Below are 24,473 nucleotides of genomic sequence, written 5' to 3'. Positions count from 1 at the left end.
AAACAAGTTTTAACCAACTCATTAACATTATGAAACAAAAATACAAACTTTTATTATTTAAAGAAAATAGCTCAAAGATTACAATAGTTTTGGTCATATTTAAAAGGTCATCCATGAATAAAAAGGATAGTTGCTCTACAAACATGGGCACATACAGTAAGTTTTCATATTTGTTAACAGCAGCTAAGTTACACACAGATAGTTCTTAATACCATGCAAGCTCAGTTGAGTTCCATACATTCATTATAAACTTGCAGTTATGTTCATGCCAAATAATCACCTTTTGATAAAAAGGTAATAAAGGAATTCACCTAAACATGACCAAGATTAAACAAAGAAAAATCATAAATAAATACAGGCAACTAAACTTTTTAATAAAAGATTTTGGCATTATACCATTCAAAAAATGCTGTCTTTTCTCCATTTTCTTTAAGTGGCATTTAGTAGTGTTAAGCATTGTTATAAAAAAAATACAACTCTGTTTTACAACATAGTACTGGCATAATTCAAAGTACTTTGCCAATTATAAATAATATAATCAAGTTCTGAAGAGTATTACTGGAAAGCAACCTATACTCTCTCTCACACGCACACACACACACACACATATATATGCACACTATATTCATGTAATGAAAACTATTATAAAAACAAACATGTTTACTCCCATGCCAGCTTGTACTACTGAGGTGGGATTCAATACCCATCCTGAAGACTTACAGTTCATGGATCTAGTCTCTGGGAAAAAATAAGACAAAAATTTACTTTCACCAGAATACACATCACTTTATCATTCTTCACTGAATAATCCATTTGTCAGTCACAACTGACATGAATTGGTCCTTTTGAAAGTGATTTTTTTGTTTGAAGGCCTTGCAAATAAAAACTGTGGTCCACCAGCATTTATAAAAATTCAGTCAGCTGCTGCTCAATGCAGAATAATCCTACACGTTGCTTCTACCTAGAGTAATCTTCATTATCTGTCATACGTAATTGCAGACCGTCACATCTTTCACTGTGACTCAATGTGCAGCTACAAGTAGAGAAGTGCCTTGATTCTCAGTCACTTCAAAAACACTTGTTGAAGCCGGCCCTTAGTACATAATTAAGTTGAAAATCTTTTTGCTGTTCATAATGGTTTGTCAATAACTGTAACACCTATAGAATAAGAGAATCACAAGATTAAAGTGTAAGTTATTTGACCACGTCTTTTCAAAAAAGACAACTTCCAAAAGTATTACAAGAAATACAAGACTTCATACAATGATTTACAGCTATCAAAAATATATATGTGCATTAATTTAAAGCAAATGTCCAAAAATGTTCAACCTGTGTTATTCAACACAAAGTTGTGAAAGTTTCCAAGGTCTAATAACCTTTCACCATCAACTCAGTTTGATTATCAGTAGCATAACATCTCTATCATGCACTTGTTTATATTACACACTTTCTGTTTTCCCAAAAATGTACGCCAAGATCCTTAAAGGGGTCTGATTTTCAGTGGGTTGATGGCCAGCACATCTAATAATAAGGCTCATTTAAAGAGTGTCAGAGACTGGCTCCTTTAAAGAGTGTCCTGCTCCCCCCAAAGTCAGACCCTAAAGTAAGTTTCCAGCCGCTTTAATGTAAATTGTACTTCTTAGTGAATACCGAGGAGAAAATAAAGTGTGCTATCCAAAACAACCAGATTTTTCATACAGTTTTAGTACAATATTTTGCTTTTAAATGCATTTAAGAAATAATATTTATTATTTATATTATGATAGTGCCTAGGAGTCCTAATCCTGGACCAGGATCAGGCACTGTACAAAAATATACTTTAAAAAACAGGTCTCTCGGTGCAATAGATTTTTACCTGGAACATTTTACTCTTTGGATGTTTTGTCACACACCTCGCTTGAGGTACTACTTTCAAATTAACTATGAGCAGTTTAAAAAACCATATACCCATTACCTGCATAGCTCCTTCCAGTACTCATACAAGAGGACACAACTGTCCATTTATCAGTTGTTGGGTTATAATATTCCACTGTTGACAAGTTACAGGAACCATCATCTCCTCCAACTACATACAACAGGCCATATACAGCACAAACCCCTATTAAAAAGAAAATAGCTGCAATAAGACAGAAGTTTACAGAAAATGCACACCTATTTGCTTGCTTACATAGTGAAATCATGCCTTCCATTTTGAGGCTTTAGTAAAGAAGCAGAAAATATTAAAGAGAGGTAGAAGCATGTATAGAACAGATACATAGCCACATTAATAGCATTTTAAAGAACAATATTTCTAAACTACAGTATATACCTGCATTCCTTCTGCACATGTTCATATCTGCAACCTGCCTCCATGTATTGGTGGCAGGATCATATACTTCAACACTTTTTCTAACCAAAGGACCATCATGACCACCAACTGCATACAATAAGTTGTTTAACACACCAACACCTGCAAAAATACAAAAATACTCAAAATCAGATAGAAAAATGGCTATGACCTGGATATCAGGGAGAGCCAGTACACAGTGTATTTACAAATGTAAATCCTATTTCACAGTCAGAGTTAGAAACCCTCTCAAAAGAAATATGGGTCAGAACATGTTAAACTAAAGAAAGGATTACAAATTGGTAAAGGCAAGACATTGATTAGAGGCCTAGTGTAACGGGGCATATCACAGCATACAAAGATGAGAGTTGTTCTGAAACAGAAGATTTAGAATAAGCAAAGAATAAATGTACTGAATATCTATGAAAATACAGAGTATTGGAAGTAAGCACCAATTAGAAATTATACTAAATTATGGGCTATGATCCAGTGGGCATAATGGAAACCAGGCAAGATGATCCCTATAAATGAATCTAAACAGAGCTGGGTACAATCTACACAGCAAAAAGAAAAGAGGTGCAAGAGTGGCACTACATATCTATCAGAAGTATGTTGAAACAAGCTGACAATGAAGTTATGGAATACTTTACTGGGCATGAACATACAATGAATGAACAAACAAACAGCAAACTACAGTGGGGATCTGCTACAAACCACCAGGACTGGTGGATAACACTAAACATTCCTTGAACCAACCCTGAAAGTGCTCAAAAACCCAAAGGATTTCATACTCATGGGGTACAGAACCCAGTTCTGTGTCAAATAAACATCTTCGTGTATATTTAGCTTTACGTTAAGAACTTAATCTATAAGGAGGGAATCAAGGAACAGGTGAAGTCAGACTGGATCTACTTCTTACTGATAAGTATAAACCAACTGAAAATGTGAGAATCCTAGGAAACCTTGGAACCAGTGATAACAGCTGCTTATTCACCACTATAATAAGAAATGGGATAATAGAACATAATGGTATTAGCATAGTATATTTCAGAAAGGCAAGTTTTTGGAGTTAAGACACTAGTAAATAATGTATGACGAACAGAAATATTAAAATTCACCAGTGTGGAAGTTGGTTGGGAAATCCCAGGAGACAATTATGGCACAGACTGCTAAACAAAAAAGTGTAAGCTATAAGAGTTGGCCAAATGTGGTTTCAAAAAGGGCTTCACAAAAGATTAAGAATTTAAAATAAAACCTATACTGCAAATGAAAAGGGGGAGGAAATCAAATAAGAATACACAGGATCAGTTATGGCATTCAGAGAAAAGATATGATTAGAAAAAGTTAATCATAGAATCATAGGACTGGAAGGGACTTTGAAAGGTCATCTAGTCCAGTCCCCTGCACTCATGGCAGGACTAAGTATTATCTAGACCATTCCTGACAGGTGTTTGTCTAACCTGCTCTTAAAAATCTCCAATGATGGAGATTCCACAACCTCCCTAAGCAATTCATTCTAGTGCTTAACCACCCTGACAGGAAGTTTTTCCTAATGTCCTATACCTCCCTTGCTGCAATTTAAGCCCATTGCTTCTTTTTCTATCCTCAGAGGTTAAGAACAATTTTTCTCCCTCCTCCTTGTAACATCCTTTTATGTACTTAAAACCTATTATGTCCCCTTTCAGTCTTCTCTTTTCCAGACTAAACAAACCCATTTTTTTCAATCTTCCCCTATAAGTCATGTTTTCTAGACCTTTAATCATTTTTGTTAATCTTCTTTGGACTTTCTCCAATTTGTCCACATCTTTCCTGAAATGTGGCGCTCAGAACTGGACACAATACTACAGTTGAGGCCTAATCAGCGCTGAGAAAAGCAGAAGAATTACTTCTGTGTCTTGCTTACAACACTCCCGCTAATATATCCCAGAATGATGTTAGCTTTTTTTGCAACAGTGTTACACTGTTGACTCATATTTATCTTGTGGTCCACTATGACCCCCAGATCCCTTTCCACAGTACTTCTTCCTAGGCAGTCATTTTCCATTTTGTATGTGTGCAACTGATTGTTCCTTCCTAAGTGGAGTACTTTGCATTTGTCCTTATTGAATTTCATCCCATTTACTTCAGACCATTTCTCCACTTTGTCCAGCCAAAGTGTGAGGTGAGTATCAAGGACTTTCAAAAATATACTTTGGGGAAAATATATTATATAGTAAGGCCATTAAGACATAAAGAGGGACATGACCTCTGCTGAAATACTTAAATTTTAATGTCTGTCTTCAATAAGAAAACTAAAAAGGAGGGAGACTGGAATAATTAGGGAGTAATAAAAGTCTAAAAAAAATAGCTACCATAAAACATCACTATACCAACATTATAAAAATCACGTTATCCATTGCTTTATCAGTGATACTCAGTATGGACTATCATTCAGTTCAGCTAATGGGTATTTTGGTTGCTATTGTTTATGGCTGCAACATCGATCATAATGCAATATTGTGTCACTTTTCTTTCTACTGCTCTGTGATCTCACTTTAGTGTAGAGCAGAGGTTCCCAAAGTGGGCGATACCACCCCCTGGTGGGCGCTGGAACGATCCAGGGGGGCGGTAGTAGCCTCGGGTGCAATTGGGGGGCATTGAATAAAAATAAGGGGGCGATGGAAGCATAAAGAAAGAAGAGAAAAGAAAATTTTGAAAAACCGTTTGTACATGTTTCATCTGTTGTGTAACAGAGTTAAAGTTGTAGTGATTACTTTATTTTCCAAATAAATTCACAAATTATAACCGATCAGGTGTCAAGTCCACCAACAGCTCTTAACAAGCAAGTGTTGGCAGGCGAGCGTGTCGCGCATTGTCGGGAAGTCCAGCATGCATCAGCAGGAATATGTGCGTGTAATGACTTGTTTACAATACGATACTATAAATAGGCGACATGTATGAAATCTAATTTAGATTGTTTCTGAATTGTGTAAAAAGCAGTTAACAATAGTGCAATAAGTATTTAACAATTTGTATTCATATTCGATGCCTTCGATCTTTACGGATTACGGATCACATACAAAGCAAATTGTATTATTGTTGTTTCAATAAAACAGCAATTTACACTTGAGTATTTTTATACATTTTCTTACATATCTACCGTACGTTTCTGTGTCTCTAGTGCTTACTAATAATAAAATCATAGCAGGCTTGTGTCGGTACAGTACTATTTGAAGTGTACAGTCAATATATTTGTCATATTTTTTATTACAATATTAACGAAAACAGGGGAATGAAATCGTAAAAAACTTAACTATTAACATTTATATCTATCGAATCATCTGTGTTAATTGGTAAATAAGGCGTGTGTTAATAAGGAACAATTATTTAAATAAGGGCAAACTAAATTAAAACTATTAACTGATTTTTAATTGCATATGGATTATTTTTTAAATTAATTATTTCTTGATAAATTTAGTTTGATATTTGACAATTTAATATCAAATACATATATCTAATGCTGAGCAAAGAACAAAACCCAGTTTATTAGTTTCATTAGTATTTTAGTTTGGTTGTCTTTTGCCATCTTACGCAAAAACCACTGTATACCTGATGTCGTGGGCGATATTCTAATAACACATCTTTCTTTACTATATTGTAGGACGTAGGTAGAAATATAGATACATAAAAGAACGCAAATTTGTCACTGCATCTTTCTGTTTGTTCGCTTAAAGAAGGTAGATTTCCAGGGGGGCGCTGAGTAATTTTTTTTCTGAAAAGGGGGGCGCTGAGTAATTTTTTTTCTGAAAAGGGGCCGGTAAGCCAAATAAGTTTGGGAACCTCTGGTGTAGAGTATCACACAGCATACATGTGATACAGCTTTCAATATGAGAGGGCTTGAGGAAGGATGAGATTTTTAGCACAAATTTGAGATGCAGTCATATAGCCAAACCAAATATATAAAAAGATTGGGTTTCGTTACTATTTTGTCCCATCTTTCTGACCTAACTTCACCCAACTGTAGCCGCTGGCCTTATTGTTTAGTACATTTACTTCTCAAAACCCAACCATTTAACATATTACTTTTTAATACCGCCTCCCACTCCCCTTTGGTCTATCCTTTATTACCCCTCCACCAACCCCCATTTCCAAGTCATACCTCATTTCTTGCTGCTTCCATCTGTATCTTCTTGTTGTCGTCCTCTTGCACTTTCTGTTCTTTTGTTTTCTTCTCCTGCCCATTTTCCTGGTCCTTGTCTTACCTTTTACCCCTCCCAAAAGACTTGGCGGATATGGGATTTAAGATCCTCATCCCTGTGTGATGCAGCGCACTCCTCTCAGCTGTAGCCAGGAGCAGATATGACTTCCGTCCCTATGCTGATCAGCTGAGAGGCAGGTGGCTCTAAAGGGGCCAGGCAGCTGAAAGTCAATCTTTGTGTGAAGCCGATACAAACATGCAGTGGGAATGGGCAGAAGTCCTTTGGGGTGACCATATATCCAGGAGGCTTAACTAAAACAAGATCAAACTCCTACTTTAATAAAACCTACTGTGACAATAGGACAAATCCCAAAATGGAAACATTCTGGTAAGTCAGGATATCTGGTCACTATGATCATATTGAAATACAGCACAGTAATGCAAGCAGAACTTATTTTTTTCCAAATTACTGATATAATTTTTACATGTATTTAACACTTCTTTATATATAACCCACTGAATTATGTTAGTAAAGTTTTACTTGAAGGGGATTAAGTAAAACCCTGAATCACTGACTATTTCTAGAAGTCACGGAGAACCGAAAAGGTAACAGAAGACTGGAAAAAAGACAAATGTGGTACAAAACTTGGAAAAAAGTGATCCTGGCAATTACCATCTAGTAAACTGAATTTCAGTCCTTGATAAAATAATGGAATATAAGAGAAAAAAAGAATCTGAAAATTTTTAGAGCTAGATTCACAAAAGGACTCTGGTGCCTAACTACAACTTTAGGTGCCTAAATCCTAGAACCAGGTCCCATTGGGATTCACAAAACCCCAACTCAGCTGCTGTTGATCTGTGCAGGTGCCTATATTAATTCAGCACCTAATTTTTTGCAGTAAAGGTTTCCTAGATGCCTACATATCTGCCTCTGCTCATGCACACTGCAGCCCACTCTAGATATCTGGATGCCCAAGTCCCAGAGCGATGCTGTAACCAGGGGAAGAGAGGTGTTCCTCTACCTAACTCACTAGCAAGGCCCAATATAGTAGCTCCAAGCTTGTCTGCCAGATTGGGCCCCTATAAATGAGCTTCCACAAAACAGCCAGGGAGAGAAGAAGGAACTCGCTCTTAACTTTTAGTCCAGTGGTTAGGATACTCACCTGGGAGGTGGCAGACCTCTGGTTCAAGTCCCCCTGCCACCTGAGGGGAAGAAGGGATTTGAACAGGGATCTGTCATCTCTCAGGTAAGTGCCCTAACCACTGGATATTGAGATATTTTGATGTGGGCTCCCTCAGTCTCTCCTGTTGAAGTTGTTCCATTGGGAATAAATTTAAAAAATTCATTTTGGCGCAAGGGACTGGATTCTGGGTCTTCCACATCATAAGAGTGCTCTAACCACCAGGCTACAGCATCAGTCTGATGCTTGCTCACTCTGGCTCCATTCCTTTAAGTGTTTATCCACAGTGGAGACACTCAGGAAACACCTCTCTCCTCGATATCTCCCACAGAGATATCTAGCATAAGAGACTCAACGTGCTGCCTTTTGTAAATCCCATTCTGAGGTGCCTCTCTCTATCCATTCATTGTATATGGTGCCAAACTCAGGCTTTTGGGAATCCCAGTAACTTTCTAAGCACCTAATAAAGTTAGGAGTGACAACGCTCACTGTCAGCATTCTTATGTTTCTTTGTAATCTAGCCACCGTTGGATAACTGGGCCATGGGCATTAAGCAACATTAGTTTGTAAAAGCAAATTCTAACTCCCCTTTGTACCATTGGATAAAATAGATATGGGAGTAGATTGAAAAGTGAAATTTTGCTGCAATTCATCAATTATTATTACTCTTGTTAATGACTCAAATAATTAGCCTGCTTATATGCAAACATTTCCAATCATAAAATTCAATTACACCTCTACCCTGATATAACGCGATCCGATATAACACGGTAAAGCAGCGCTCCGGGGGGGCGGGGCTGCGCGCTCCAGCGGATCAAAGCAAGTTCGATATAACGCGGTTTCACCTATAAAACAGTAAGATTTTTTGGCTCCCAAGGACAGCGTTATATCGGGGTAGAGGTGTACAAACTAGTGTTAGATATCACTAATATTTATTAGTGCCCTTTTTATAATCCTTTGGCCAGTTTTTAATCTACTTCTCATCTCCAAGCTAATATAAAAAACAGTTACCTACCTTTTGTAACTGTTGTGCTTCGAGATGTGTTGCTCATGTCCATTCCAAGTAGGAGTGTGCGCACTGTGTGCACAGTTGTCAGAAGGTTTTTCCCCTAGCAGTACCCGTTGGGTCAACTGTGGAGCTCCCTGGAGTGGTGCCCTCATGGCGGTGTATATAGGTCCCTGCCAACCCACCGCCTCTTCAGTTCCTTCTTGCCAGATACTCTGACAGAGGGGAGGCATCTCAAAGAACAACAGTTATGAAAGGTAGGTATCTGTTTTTTTTCTTCGAGTGATTGCTCATGTCGATTCCAAGTAGGTGACTCCAAAACAGCCCCCCAGAGGAGGGGTTGGAGTTCACTGAGTTGCAGACTGTAGCACAGCTCTACCAAATGAGACATCGTCTCTAGCCTGCTGTGTGATGGCGTAGTGTGACGTAAAGGTGTGAACAGATGACCACATTACTGCCCTGCAGATGTCCTGAACAGGGACCTGCGCCAGGAAAGCTGCAGATGAAACTTGCACTCTTATGGAGTGAGCTGTCCACGGTGGGGCTGGCATCTTTGCTAGGTCATAGCACACCCTGATACAAGCCATGATCCAAGAAGAGATCCTTTGGGATGACACCGGTAGCCCTCTCATCCTCTCTGCAATTGCTACCAAGAGCTGGGTCGACTTCCTAAATGGCTTTGTCCGCTCGATGTAAAAGGCTAACATCCGTTTGACATCCAGGGAATGGAGCATACGTTCTCGGTTAGTGGCATGTAGCTTAGGGAAAAACACTGGCAGAAAAATGTCCTGATTCATATGAAATTGTGAAACCATCTTTGGGAGGAAAGCTGGGTGCGGCTGCAACTGCACCATGTCCTTGTAAAACACAGTATAAGGGGGCTCGTATGTCAGGGACTTGAGCTCAGATACCCTCCTAGCCAAAGTCAGCCACAAGGAATGCCACCTTCCAAGAGAGGTAAAAGAGAGAGCAAGGCGCCAGGGGCTCAAAGGGAGCACCCATCACTCTCGAGAGCACCAGATTAAGATCCCATGGGGGAATCGGCTTTCTTACTTGAGGGTACAGTCTGTCTAGCCCCTTGAGGAAGTGTCCAACCATAGGATTAGCAAATACTGAACGGTCCATTGGATGGAAAGCCGAAATCGCGGCCAGGTGCATTTTCATTGACAATACTGCCAGCCCCTGCTGCTTTAAATGAAGTAAATAGTCCAAGATGAAGGGAATCAAGGCCTGCAATGGACCAAATTGAAAATCTCTTCCACTTAGCTAGATAAGTGGTGTGCGTAGAAGGAGCACCTGCCTAATGGAATCTGAGCACAGGAGTTCTAACAGGTTCAGCCATGGCGCTTTCATGCTGTGAGGTGGAGAGACTCTAGGGTGGGGTGCTGAAGGCGGCTGTGGTCCTGTGTGATCAACTCCGGAATAAGGGGCAGAGTTATAGGCGTATCCACCGACAGGTGCAGCAGCGTGGTGAACCAGTGCTGACGTGGCCATGCTGGTGCTATCAAGATTAACAATGCCTTGTCTCGTCAGACCTTGAGGTGAACCTTGTGGATGAGTGGGAATGGCGGGAATGCATACAGCAGGCGCCCTTTCCAGGACAGGAGAAAGGCGTCCGCGAGCCAGCCCTGGCTGTGATTCAGGAAGGAGCAGAACTGCTGCCACTTCCTGTTGTGCCATGTCACGAAACAGGTCTATCTGGAAAATGTTGATGGTGACGTCTGGGCGAAAAGACCACTCGTGGCTGTGAAAAGACCTGCTAAGATGATCAACCAGTTCGTTCAGCGAACCCGGAAGATTCGAGGCCTCCAATTGTATCGAGTGGGCGATGCAGAATTCCCACAGCTTGAGGGCTTCCTGACACAGGGGAGAGGAGTGAACACCACCGTCTGTTTATATAGAATATACCGATACACATCTGCCCTGTAGATGGGTTTGAAACGTCTGGCAAGTGAGGTGCACTGCACGCAGCTCCTTCACGTTGATGTGCAGCGAAAGTTCTGTCTGGGATCACAGACCTTGAGTCCTGAGATCGCCTAGGTGCGCTCCCCATCCCATCGCTGACGCATCTGTGACTAGTGACAGCGTTGGCTGAGGTTTGGACAAGGATATTCCCACACATACTGTTTGTGGGTCGAGCCACCATCATAGGGACTCGAGAACCTGAGAAGTAAGAGTGACCAATCTGACTAGGTGGTCTTGGTTCGGCCTGTAAACTCAGGCTAGCCATGCCTGAAGGGGACATAGCTGCAGTCTGGCATGCTGTACCACAGACGTGCAAGCCGCCATATGCCCAAGCAACTTTAAGCAATTCCACGCAGTCATCTTGGGAAATCTGTTGACATATTTTATGATGGCGTTCATGGCAAGGAAACAAGCTTCCGGAAGAGAAGCCCTGGCCAGGGTGGAGTCTAGGAGGGCCCCAATGAACTCTATCCTCTGAGTGGGGGTTATGGTTGACTTTGCCATGTTCAAGATGAGGCCGAGCCTGAGAAAAGTCATGCGCACGATGCTCACGTGGTCCTCCACTTGGGCCCGAGAACGACCCTTGATTAGCCAGTCGTCCAGCTACAGGAATACTTGCACCTGTCATTTCCTCAGAAAGGCTGCCATGCACTTGGTGGACACCCAAGGGGCTGCCGATAAGCCGAAGGGGAGGACCGTGAACTGGTAGTAGATGTTGTTGACCACAAATTGAAGGAATCATCTATGGGACGGGATTATGGACACGTGAAAGTACTTGTTCTTCAAGTCAAAGGCGGTGTACCAGTCCCCCGGATCCAGAGAGGGAATGATGGAAGCCAGGGAGATCATGCGGAACTTCAAGTTCTTCATTAATCTGTTGAGGTTTTGCAGGTCTAAAATGGGCCTGAGCCCACCAAGGAAATAATGGGAGTAGAACCCCCTGCCCCTGAACTCCAGAGGAATCTCCTCTACCACCCCACATTGCAAGAGCGTTTGCGTCTCCTGCACTAGAAGTTGCTCATGAGAAGGGTCCCTGAAGAGGGATGGGGAGGGTGGGTGGGAAGGCGGGAGGAAACAGAATTGGATAGAATATCCCAATTCTACCGTGCTCAAGACCCATTGGTCTGAGGTTATTTGAGACCAGGCAGAGTAGAAATGGGATAGACGATTCGCAAAAAGAGGGAAAGGACCCGGGAGTTGGGCTGGTGCTCCATCCTCAGGTGCATCTTCAAAAGTTTGGTTTTGAGGCCGAGGGCTGTTTCGCCACCACTTGGCTGTGGCCAGAGGAGGACTGAGCGGGGCGCCTCCTGCTACTCCTGCCCCGCTTCCTATTATAATCTTGTCTGGGAGGAGCAGAGTAAAAGCATGGGGGTGGGCTGAGGTTTGAACAGCTTCCGCTGGAGGGTCAGCATGTGTATTCCCAGGGATTTACGGGTTGCCTGTGAGTCTCCGAGCCCAGAAGCCAAGAGTCTCTTTGCTCTGAAAAGAGCCCAGAACAGTGAAAGGGTAGGTCCTGGATAGTATTCTGACCTCATGCGGGAGCCCTGAGACCTGAAGCCATGAGCTGCGCCTCATGGCTATGGCAGTAGCCATTGGGCGGGTAGTCGAATCTGCCAAGTCTAAGGCGGCCTGTGGTGAGGTCCTTGCTTCTACCTTGCCTTCCTCCAAGACTATGCCAAACTCGGAGCGGGAGTCCACGGAGAGCAATTCCTGGAACTTGGCCAAGGTATTCCAGGAGTTGTAGCAATAACGGCTGAGGACCGCCTGCTGGTTTTGCTATGTGAAGCTGGAGCCCCCCAGTGGAGTACACTTTCCAACCGAAGAGGTCCAGCTTCTTAGCATCCTTGGATTTGGGGGTAGACCCCGGCTATCCCTGCCGCTTCTTGTGGTTAGCCGCCTCCACCACCAGCATACCCGGCTGCAGGTGGGTAAAGAGCCACTCGTACCCTTTGGATGGCACAAAGTATTTGCATTCCACCCCCTTGTCCACGTGGGGGGATAGAGGCGGGTGTGTGCCACAACACGTTAGTGGTGTTTTGGATAGTCTTGATATGGGGCAACTCTACCCTTGAAGGTCCTTTAGGGACCAGAATGTCTACCATCAGATCAGTCTCCTCAGAGACCTCCTCTGCCTGCATATTTAGGTTCTGGGCCACCCTGCTAAGCAGGTCCTGATGTGCCCTGGAGTCTATAGCAGGCAGCATGGTAGAAGTACCCACCACCACCTCATCTGGGGAGGAGAACGCCGCCGCCCTTGTGAGCCAGAGGGTCAAGAAGACCCAGTGCCCCCGAGGGTCGTCCTGAGTGGTGACACCTTGAGCAGCACAGGGGATAGCGTTGGTGCCCAGCGCTGACCTGGACGTCCATGTCCTGCTCATGGGGAGACTCCCGGGTTACTGAGGTGGCTGAAGAAGGGATCCGAACCTCCGAGGCCACTGACAGGGATCTGGAACCCAGCTCTTGGGCTTGGTGGTAGGCCCACAGTGTCCAAAAGGGCCACTGGGCTGGCCCCTGCCACTGTGGGGGCCAGGACATCACAGGCACCGATTGCCCTTCATTCTGCCTCAGATGGTGCCGGGAACGGTACCGGCTAGCCTAGAGACATAGGCGTCTTCCTCCGCCTCCGAAGAATAATCCGATTTTGGTGACCAGGGCGGTGCAGACTGAAACAGTGCCGGGGAATGGTGCTGTGGCGAGGATGATCAGTGCCGCATCGATGCTGTCTTGCCTTGGATGGCACATTTCCCCTCTGTAGAGCCAGTGCCAATGCCAGATCAGGGGGACTGTGCTGTCATGGCGATCAAGTCCCTGGCCGTTTCAAATGCGTCCGGTGTGGACAGAAGGCCTATGTCGTCCTCCAGGTCCTCGTGCACTAGGGAGTCCACCAGGACCAGACTCAATGGACCTCCCCGCAAAGCTGAAGTCAACAGTGCCAGTATAGATGGGGCCGAGGCTGAGTGTCCTGATGTGGGACGCACCCCACTGGTGCCTGCTTGCTCCACTATTTTAGTGGGGGAGCACTCTGTCTGCTCTTTTCTTTTTGTACGGCACCGGCGAATGGGAACGGTACCTTGTGCTGGCACTGGAGGCGGTCTTCGGTGCCGGGGAATTATGGTGCCACTGAGATTCCTTAACCGAGTCCTTTCTCGGTGCCGAAGCCTCCCACACCCAGGCCGGCGCGCTGTGCACCGAAGTACCGAGCGTGGGTCAGATGCCGCCTGGGCTGTCTGGGGATGAAGGGACAACTCCATCAAGAGGAGCTTCAGCCGAAAGTCCCGCTCCTTTTTAGTTCTGGGCTTGAAGCCCCTGCAGATCTTGCACCTGTCGGCCTGATGTGCCCCTCCCCGGCACTTCAGACAGGAGTCGTGTGAGTCTCCCCTTATCATGGGCTTCAGGCAGGATCCACACAGCTTGAAACCCAGAGGCCAAGACATGTCCCAGTCCCCGGCGGGAGCAAAGGGTGGTGTGGGGGGAAACCCGCAGCTAAAACCTAACTACTAACACTAAGGCCTGGTCTACACTATGGGTTTAGGTCGAATTTAGCAACGTTAAATCGAATTAACCCTGCACCCATCCACGCAACGAAGCCATTTACTTCAACATAAAGGGCTCTTAAAATCGTTTTCTGTACTCCTCCCCGACAAGGGGAGTAGCGCCGAAATCGACATTGCCATTTTGAATTAGGGTTAGTGTGGCCACAATTCGACGGTATTGGCCTCCAGGAGCTACCCCACAGTGCACCATTGTGACCGCTCTGGACAGCAATCTGAACTCAGATGCACTGGCGAGGTAGACAGGAAAAGCCCCGGAAACTTTTGAATTTCATTTCCTGTTTGCCCAGCGTGGAGAGCACAGGTGACCACGCAGAACTCATCAGCACAGGTAACCATGCAGTCCGAGAATCGAAAAAGAGCACCAGCATGGACCATACGGGAGGTACTGGATCCGATCGCTACATGGGGAGAGGATTCCGTGCTAGCAGAACTATGTTCCAAAAGACGAAATGCCAAAACATTTGAAAAAATCTTCAAGGGCATGATGGAGAGAGGCCACAATAGGGACTCGTATCAGTGCTGCGTGAAAGTTAAGGAGCTCAGACAAGCCTACCAGAAAACCAAAGAAGAAAATGGAAGGTCTGGGGCAGAGCCGCAGACATGCCGCTTCTACGCTGAGCTGCATGCAATTCTACGGGGGGCCGCCACCACTACCCTACCCCGACGGTGGATTCCGAGGAGGGGATACTCTCAGCCATGCCTGAGGATTCTGCGGACAGGGAAGAGGAGGAGGAGGAGGACGAGCTTGCGGAGAGCACACAGCACTCCGTTCTCCCCAACAGCCAGGATCTTTTTCTCAGCCTGACTGAAGTACCCTCCCAGATCATGAAGCCATGGAAGGGACCTCTGGTGAGTGTACCTTTGTAAATACAAAATATGGTTTAAAAGCAAGCGTTTTTTAATGATTAATTTGCCCTGAGGACTTGGGATGCATTCACAGCCAGTACAGCTACTGGAAAAGTCTGTTAACGTGTCTGGGGATGGAGCGGAAATCCTCCAGGGACATCTCCATGAAGCTCTCCTGGAGGTACTCCAAAAGCCTTTGCAGAAGGTTTCTGGGCAGTGCAGCCTTATTCCATCCTCCGTGGTAGGACACTTGACCACGCCATGCTAGTAGCAAGTAATCTGGTATCATTGCATGACAAAGCCTGGCAGCGTATGGTCCCGGTGTTTGCTGGCATTCAAGCAACATCCGTTCTTTATCTCGCTGTGTTATCCTCAGGAGAATGATATCGTTCATGGTAACCTGGTTGAAATATGGGAATTTAATTAAGGGGACAGAGGTGGCCATTCCTACTGGGCTGTTTGCCTGTGGCTGAAAAGAAATCCTTCCCTGCAGTTAGCCAAGCACGGGGGGGGGGGGGGGGGGGGGAATTGGCCCTGAGCTTTTCGCGTTTGGCTAGCAGGGATCTTCCCTGATACCAGCCACGTGGTGGGGGGAGGTATAAAGCAATCATCCCAGAGAATTGGATGGGGGGGGGGTTAGTTTGGTTTCTGCTGCTGCACGTTAACAGGAAAACCGCAGCACTCAACGGGCTTTGCTTGGTCTGGGAAAGGAGAACGCTGCTTTTATGAAGGTTGCAGAAGCCGAAAGACAATGGCTTACCATGGCTGCATGGAAGCCGAATTCTGTTGCCCGGCGCTGCATCTGTGATCTCTAACACCAAAGCCGCAGGCACTCAATACAAGATGCAAAATGTGACCTTGTACCGAAATCACATGTGCTATGTAATGTGAATAGTGTTTTTCACCGTGAAAGAGTATAAGCATTGTTGTGCAAAATGTATCTTTTTAAATAATTCTCTCCCGTTTTTCCCTCCCGCAGCTGCAAATTTTTCAAGCTTCCCTCCTCCGTCCCGAAGGCTATCTCAGATAAGGCGGCGAAAAAAACGCACATGACACGAAATGTTCTCGGAAACCATGCAATCGACCCGCGATGAAAGAGCTCATCTGAATGAGTGGAAGGACACGGTATCCCAGTACAGGAAAGCTACCAGTGAATGTGAGGCCATGAGGGACGAATGTGAGGAGAGGAGGGACGCTTGAGATGAGAGGTGGCGGGACGCAACGCTGGGGCTGCTGCGTGAGCAAACGGACATGCTCCGGCGTCTGGTGGAGCTTCAGGAACGGCAGTAGGATCACAGAGTGCCGCTGCAGCCCCTGTATAACCGCCCTCCTCCATCACCATGTTCCATAGCCTCCTCACCCAGACGTGTAAGAACGCGGGCGGGGGGGGGGAGGAGGCTCCGTGCAGCCTCCCACTCCACCCCAGTGGACAGCCCAACCAAAAGGCTGTCATTATTTTGAACTTTTGAAGTGGCCTTTTCCTTCCCTCCTATCCTCCTCCCAAACCCCACTCGGGCTACCTTGTCAGTTCTCTCCCTCTTTTTATAATCAATTAATAAAGAATACATGATTTTTAAATGATAGTGACTATTTCCTTTGAAAGCAAGCTGTGATCGAAGGGGGAGGGTGGGTTGCTTACAGAGAATGAGTCAATCAAGGGGGTGGGTTTTCATCAAGGAGAAACAAACAGAACTTTCACACCGTAGCCTGGCCAGTCATGAAACTGGTTTTCAAAGCTTCTCTGATGCGCAGCACTTCCTGGTGTGCTCTTCTAATCGCCCTGGTGTCTGGCTGCACGTAATCAGCGGCCAGGCGATTTGCCTCAGCCTCCCACCCCGCCATAAAGGTCTCCCCCTTACTCTCACAGAGATTGTGGAGCACACAGCAAGCAGCAATAACAATGGGAATATTGGTTTGGCTGAGGTCTGAGCAAGTCAGTAAAGTGCGCCAGCGACCCTTTAAACGTCCAAATGCACATTCTACCACCATTCTGCACTTGCTCAGCCTGTAGTTGAACAGCTCCTGACTACTGTCCAGGCTGCCTGTGTATGGCTTCATGAGCCATGGCATTAAGGGGTAGGCTGGGTCCCCAAGGATAACTATAGGTATTTCAACATCCCCAACGGTTATTTTCAGGTCTGGGAAGTAAATCCCTTGCTGCAGCCGTTTAAACAGATTAGTGTTCCTAAAGACGCGAGCGTCATGAGCCCTTCCCGGCCATCTCACGTTGATATTGGTGAAACGTCCCTTGTGATCCACCAGTGCTTGCAGCACCATTGAAAAGTACCCCTTGCGGTTTATGTACTGGCTGCCCTGGTGCTCCAGTGCCAAGATAGGGATATGGGTTCCATCTATCGCCCCACCACAGTTAGGGAATCCCAGTGCAGCAAAGGCATCCACTAGGACCTGCACATTTCCCAGAGTCACTATCTTTGGTAGCAGCAGCTCAGTGATTGCTTTGGCTACTTGCATCACAGCAGCCCCCACAGTAGATTTGCCCACTCCAAATTGATTCCCGACTGACCGGTAGCTGTCTGGCGTTGCAAGCTTCCACAGGGCTATCGCCACTCGCTTCTCAACTGTGAGGGCTGCTCTCATCTTGGTATTCTGGCGCTTCAGGGCAGGGGAAAGCAAGTCACAAAGTTCCATGAAAGTGCCCTTACGCATGCGAAAGTTTCGCAGCCACTGGGAATCGTCCCACACCTGCAACACTATGCGGTCCCACCAGTCTGTGCTTGTTTCTCGGGCCCAGAATCGGCATTCCACGGCTATAACCTGCCCCATTAACAGCATGATCTCCAAAGTGCCGGGGCCCGCGGTTTGAGAGAATTCTGCGTCCATGTCCATGTCCTCATCACTCTCGTCGTCGTGCTGCAGTCGCAGCCTCCTCCTCGCCTGGTTTTTCAGGTTCTGGTTCAGCATAAACTGCACGATAATGCGTGAGGTGTTTACAATGTTCATGACTGCTGTCTTGAGCTGAGTGGGCTCCATGCTTGCCGTGGTATGGCGTCTGCACAGTTCACCCAGGGAAAAAAGACGCGAAACGGTTGCCTGCTGTTGCTTTCACGGAGGGAGGGGTGAGGCTGTACCCAGAACCACCAGCGACAATGTTTTTTGCCCCATCAGGCATTGGGATCTCAACCCACAATTCCAATGGGCGAGGGAGACTGCGGGAACTGTGGGATAGCTACCCACAGTGCAACGCTCTGGAAGTCGACGCTAGCCTCGGTACATGGACGCACACCGCCGAATTAATGTGCTTAGTGTGGCCGCATGCACTCGACTTTATACAATCCGTTGCCAAAAATCGAATTCTGAAAATTCGGAGTAATCCCGTAGTGTAGACATACCGTAATACTAACTACAACTTTTAAAACTATTTACAGAAAAATGGATAACAGCCCACTAGGAAATTACTTGCTAAATGCAAGAGAGAGAGAGAAAAAGTGTTATGTAAAGCCTCTGCTCAATCCAGTAGAATGGGATTGTAAGATTTGTAACTTTTCAGTCATTGCTAGTATGATCATTAAGTTCTGTAACCTTTTGGCAAACTTTGTAACTTTAGTTATTTTTAGCATAGCCTTTTAAGTTTTGTAACTTTTGCAAGCTTTGTAACCTTTTCAGTTACCACTTGTATAAACCTCCAAGCTTTGCAATATTCCATCACGCAATCAGAGAGTATGAGAACAAGGAAGTGTGTGGGGGAGATAAGGGAGTGTATGTGGGACTGGTCGGAGAGGAACTGCAAGGAGAAAAGAGCCTGGTGCCAGGAGCCAGGTGTGTCTGATGTAATCTGCCCTGAGAAGGCAATCATGGGGTGCTGTAAAGAAAAGAAGAACCTGGTATGCATGAAAGGAACGAGGCCTGGGTATGCTTCTCAGTGACGGACACAGAAGGGAAACTCAGTGTACGTGACAGGAGCCACCCAGTTCCAAAAAAGGAAGAAGGCATGCACACAAGCCCCCTGCTTCTTGACCTGCTCGCCGGCCCGGATCCGTGACCGCAGGTGGACACGCCAGATCTACTATGCTTTGGCTTCTCGGCTTCCTCTGCTGTCTCCGGTAACTCTCCGCCTGTGTGAGTATGTGGGTGCATGAGGGTCTGAACGCAATTAATGTGTGCGTGCATGAATAAGCTCCAGCCCTTTCCTGTTTGATCCAATAACGGCATTTAATAAAACCAATATAAGTGTAATCCTGGGTTGGTTTCTAAGGAAAGCTGCTCCAACGACCATCACTGGCGGTAAGAAGGAACTGAAGAGGCGGTGGATTGGAAGGGACCCATATACATCGCCATGAGGGCGCCACTCCAGGGGCTCCACAGCTGACTCGACGGGTACTGCTAGGGGAAAAACCTTCTGACGACTGTGCACGTGGCGCACCCACACTTGGAACTGACATGAGCAATCACTTGAAGAAGAAGTTTAGTTAGTAGTATTTTATGAGATACTAAAATGCTTTACTAAGAATCCAGATATTTACATATATACTGATTCCTTGATGCACTAATTTTGTAATTTTAGGTAAAAAAATAATCAAGCTATTTTAAGCAAGTATAATATAAACAAATCAAATTCTTGTTATTTTTTAGCTAGAATTACAAAATACGTCTCTGAACGGAACTCTGTAGATTAAGTATTTGGATTTTAGTAAATATTTTAATACAGTGTCATGAATTACTACTCAAAAATAATTAATTTGGATTGGACTTAAGTACTGCTACATAGATTAGAAACTTGATAGAGTTCAATAAATAAAGATAGAATAAATGATAGAAGGCAAGGTATAATATTGGAGAAGTGGTAGAAAATTTATTGGGGTACACCTAGGAATCCAAGTTCCATTAGGTCTTATTTACAGCAATATTTCTTCTGATCATCAGGAAAAGGAGAAAGCAGCACATTAATGCAACTCCTGCTGGATACTAAATTGGGTATGCCTAGAAACACCATGGAAGACATCCAGAGTACAAAGGGACCTGAAGAGGCTAGAAATATACCAAAATTAAATTTGATTTGGAAAAGACCACGTGAAAACATCTGGAGAAATAAACTACTATTCAATAAGTTGGAAAAACCTAGAATACCAAAAGAGAGAGATGACAATGATAAGCAAACTAGACTTGAGTTCCCAATTTAACAAGGCCTTAGGAAATACTTCTACAGCCCCAAAATGGCATTAGTATCATCTCAATGAACAAGAAGTAGATGTCACTCTGGCATTTTGAGTTATATTTAAAATCAAAAACACACACATAGCTCTTGGTGAGATTACACTTAGATTACTGTTTTAGATTCTGCGCACTTCAATACCAGAAAGAAAAACAGAAGGGAGTTCAAAGAAGGATACAAGAGATTTACTTAGGAAGAAAGATTAAAAGAGATAAATGTGTACAGCTTGACTAAATGATAGGGGATGGCGGCAAATGATAGCCTAAACATATTTGAAGGGTGTAAACAACAGGTAATGAGGGGGTTATTCAAGATGAAACAAAGGTTGTATAAGTAGAAGTAATGGGATTAAACTAAGGAATGGAAACTTAAGGACAAATATAAGGAGAACACTTCCTAACAGCAAGATCAATTAGACTGCAGAACAAGTCTTCCAAAGGAGGTGGTGGAAGCCCAATCACTCTGCACAGTTCAAGTTAGACTGAAATCCCTATTAGAGAAAGCAATCCTCCACTGACAAAGGGATGACCTAGATGACATAGGCCTCTCTCATCTGATTTCTGTGATTCAATGAGCTGCTTAATGGAGTTCAGTTGGAAATGTAAAAGCACTGGATGTGATGTTCCATGTATATTACTCCGTATGATGATATCAAGAAGCCTAAGAAGTCTAGTAGGTAAATATGAAAAGGTACAAAAAAATGGGGAAGAAAACCCCTGCATAGTTAACATTTGCCTAACCTTACTGTATGGGACAGTTTTGTATTTGTAACCTGCAGTGCTTCTGTCAACTGCATCATACAATAAAAGTAAATATACTGAAGAGTCCCATTAAAGTCAGCCTGTATTTTATATTTTAAGGAATAATGTGTTTCTTTGGTTGCAATATAATAATTTGCTTTCATTTTGTTAATTCTTGTTCACTCACCTGCTCCACTCCGTCTAGTGCTCATTTCTGCCACATAGGTCCACTCATTTGTACTAGAATTATAGCATTCCACCGTACTAAGGCACTGACGTGACGCCCCATCATAGCCGCCAACAGCATATAGCATACCTAGAAAGACAATTGCCAAGCCCCCCGCCCCACAGTATACACAGATTAATTTAAGTATTTTAACACACACACACACACACACACACACACACACACAGAGGTATGTAGACTCTGATGTGCTATATATATGCAAACAGGCAAAACAACAATTCAGTTACACTCTCTAAATCAGACTACGAAAAACAACAGTAGAGTGATTATGGGGGACATCCTACATAAAAACAATTAGCCAAAAGTACTAGTCTCTGGTCCCTGTTATTTTAAGCTGATATGTTTCCATGATTCAGCAACTGTATGAACAAAAAATGTTGGGTTGCTCAACTGAAGTACATGGTGCCACTCACCCTAATTTTAATAAAAAATTCCACAAAGGCAAACCATTTCAGGTTTGCGCAGCACTGAAAGCTAGCCAATTCCTTTCTTGGCAAATTACAGGGTGGAGAATTCTTCTATAGCTTAAATTTTCAGAACAGGGACAGCAGGAGGCTCCTGTGACGTTGCACTCCATATGATTTTATGAAAATATGCTAATGAGTATGAATAGAATGTAACGAATATGCTTCATGCAAAAAATCTCTTGTAAAGTATCATTATAAAGCTTATAATCTACTGAGTGTGGTCATACTATTTGTATAAACGTATCATTCTTGTGTCTGAAACTAGAAATATGAAATATAAAACTCTGAGGTCCTATTGTAATTATGCAAAGTGTGGGCCATTAATGGTGGTTTGGAATCTTGATGGCTCCCATTAACCAGGACAATTGACTGTAGATGGTTCCATTTACTTGCAAACTTTCCTGTGAGTCAGGCCAGGAAGAATGAAGGCTTGGGGTCTCACAGGACATGTGACCATGTCACCTGGTACTGGAATCCATCTTAAACCTGTTGCTTTTCCATTAAGAAGGAGGGGGTGGGGACCCAGAGACAAAAGATTCCCACCTTGTGCCAAAGCTATAAAAGGGGGTGGAACAGAACAAAACAGGTGGCAGTCAGGAGAAATCTAGCTACCACCTGAGCTAACAAGAACTGTACCAGGAGAAAGGATTGGGCCCAGACTAGGAAGGAGTCCAGTCTGTGAAAGAAGGTTATTGGAACATCTGAGGGTGAGATTTTATCTGTATTCAGTTTCCTACTGTATTAGGCTTATACTTGTGTGTTTTATTTTATTTTGCTTGGTAACTTACTTTGTTCTGTCTGTTATTACTTGGAACCACTTAAATCCTACTTTTTATATTTAATAAAATCATTTTGCTTATAAATTAACCCAGAGTAAGTAAGTAATTCCTGGAGGAGCAAACAGCTGTGCATCTCTCTCTATCAGTGTTATAGAGGGCGGACAATTTATGAGTTTACCCTGTACAAGCTTTATACAGAGTAAAACGGATTTATTTGGGGTTTGGATCCCATTGGGAACTGGGTATCTGGATGCTAGAGACAGGAGCACTTTCTAAGCAGTTTTCAGTTAAGTCTGCAGTTTTGGGGGGGTGTGGTTCAGTCCCTGGGTCTGTGTTGGAGCAGACTGGCCTGTCTGGCTCAACAAGGCAGGGTTCTGAAGTCCCAAGCTGCCAGGGAAAATGGGGTCAGATGTAGTCTCAGCACATCAGGCGGCAGTCCCAACAGGGTTTCTGTGACCCAACCTGTCACAGCTCCCATACCATTAAAACCACACCTCTAACAGAGTAGCTCAAATTGCTGTGTTACATCAATGAAGATTTATCAGAGAGATGATTATCTTTTTGCATCAAACTTTGCTAGCTTTGTTTGGAAGCATCGAATTATAAATTTATGGAAATTTTTCAGTTTGCTTTAGGTGTACTAGGCCAACTATTTAACAGATGGTTTCCACATTACTTAGTGCACACTTCTCTAAAGGCAAGTTTAAGTACTATCACTTGTGTACACAACAATGGTTTGACATGTCCAAATGAGAGTACACAAAGAAGCTGGTGTGAGAGCACACAACCGGAGGCTGAGTTCAAGTCCCTTTGAAAACGTGGCCCACAGTCTACCTTTTTATCAGCTTCAGAGCGTAGAGCTTCTGGATAGCCCTCCACTTCTGGGTTGTATCCTTATTAATTCCTCAATAGGCAGGGTACAAATCTGAATACACTATTTTAAAAATGTATTCTAATATTTTGTTTTAAATAAAATAAACCATAACAAAAGCAGTTTCTACTAAAAGATGTGCCAGTGATAGTGGATGGATATAATCATCTACATGTTTCTTAAAGGCCATCTAAGATGGGGTAATAAACTAATCTCCTACTCTAATGACCAAAATATTTCCTATTCTCAGATGGCTTTTAGAAAGCAATTAGAACAGTTATGCCCTGTCCACATGAGCTGAATAATGATATTCACAGAGGAGTTTTGAAAAAATATAAACAAAGTTTAAAGTCTGCTCCCCAATGTGGCAGAAAATAGCATAGATGGTTGTGCTAACTTTTTCCCTACTTGCAGACATAAGGTTTTCTCTACTTTGTCACTGACTGAATGTGCCACTAATCTATCCTTTTAGTTGAGACTGTCCCATTCCATACCCCGATTTTTGAACACTAGCAGAGAGAAAAGGCAGAAACTTTCAGAACTGTACTTGTCTTATTCTCAGTTAATAACAAGGACATTTGGATGTTTGCCATCCCTACTAGACTGCTATGCAAAAACCCTTCTATTCTATATATTTATTGTACATGTAGTATTTGAGAAAAAAAATCTTACAAAATGTACAGACAGTGACATAGGCAGACGACTAACATTATCAGATGACATAAAAACTTACCTCCAACAACACCTACACCAACACTACTCCTTCTTGTGTTCATTGGAGCTACATGATACCATTCATTAGTCTTCATATTATAAGCTTCTACGGATGATAAACCTGTTTAAACAGAACAAATCTGTGATTGACATCTTCACAGTATCCAGTCTTTAGAAATTCTCTGTGCTAAGATTTGCAGTCAGGTTTTTTTCTAAGAACAATTAATGGCTATACATGTGGCCTGGGAAGTATCATTTGGATAGCCCACAACATATTGTGATGTTTGGAGAAGGAGTGGTGAATAAAGTCTTTGTAAAGAGTCAGAAAAATTTCTCCCTTTCTTTTTTTAAATGATGAGCTATATGGTACAGTCTTCTGCTCACCAACACTTACATGTACATACATACATACATGTGCACATCGCTTGCG

At 43.7% G+C, this 24,473-nt stretch overlaps 1 protein-coding gene across 1 annotated transcript in view; it reads right to left on the bottom strand.

The window, feature by feature from the left end:
* Positions 1 to 1,108: 1,108 nt before the first annotated feature.
* The window catches only part of KLHL2 (kelch like family member 2), a 99,991-nt gene continuing 76,626 nt past the window's right edge, over positions 1,109 to 24,473 (bottom strand). The window contains exons 9-13 of the mRNA XM_065405012.1: positions 24,063 to 24,164; positions 21,153 to 21,281; positions 2,309 to 2,449; positions 1,955 to 2,098; positions 1,109 to 1,158 (exon numbers count right to left, since the gene is read on the bottom strand). Coding sequence (XP_065261084.1) covers positions 1,130 to 1,158; positions 1,955 to 2,098; positions 2,309 to 2,449; positions 21,153 to 21,281; positions 24,063 to 24,164 — 545 coding nt within the window. The 3' untranslated portion in view covers positions 1,109 to 1,129. The remainder of the gene's footprint in view (positions 1,159 to 1,954; positions 2,099 to 2,308; positions 2,450 to 21,152; positions 21,282 to 24,062; positions 24,165 to 24,473) is intronic.

Source organism: Emys orbicularis, chromosome 5, assembly GCF_028017835.1.
Source record: "Emys orbicularis isolate rEmyOrb1 chromosome 5, rEmyOrb1.hap1, whole genome shotgun sequence".
NCBI lineage: Eukaryota > Metazoa > Chordata > Testudines > Emydidae > Emys > Emys orbicularis.
This window is presented reverse-complemented; position numbering and strand designations above follow the sequence as displayed.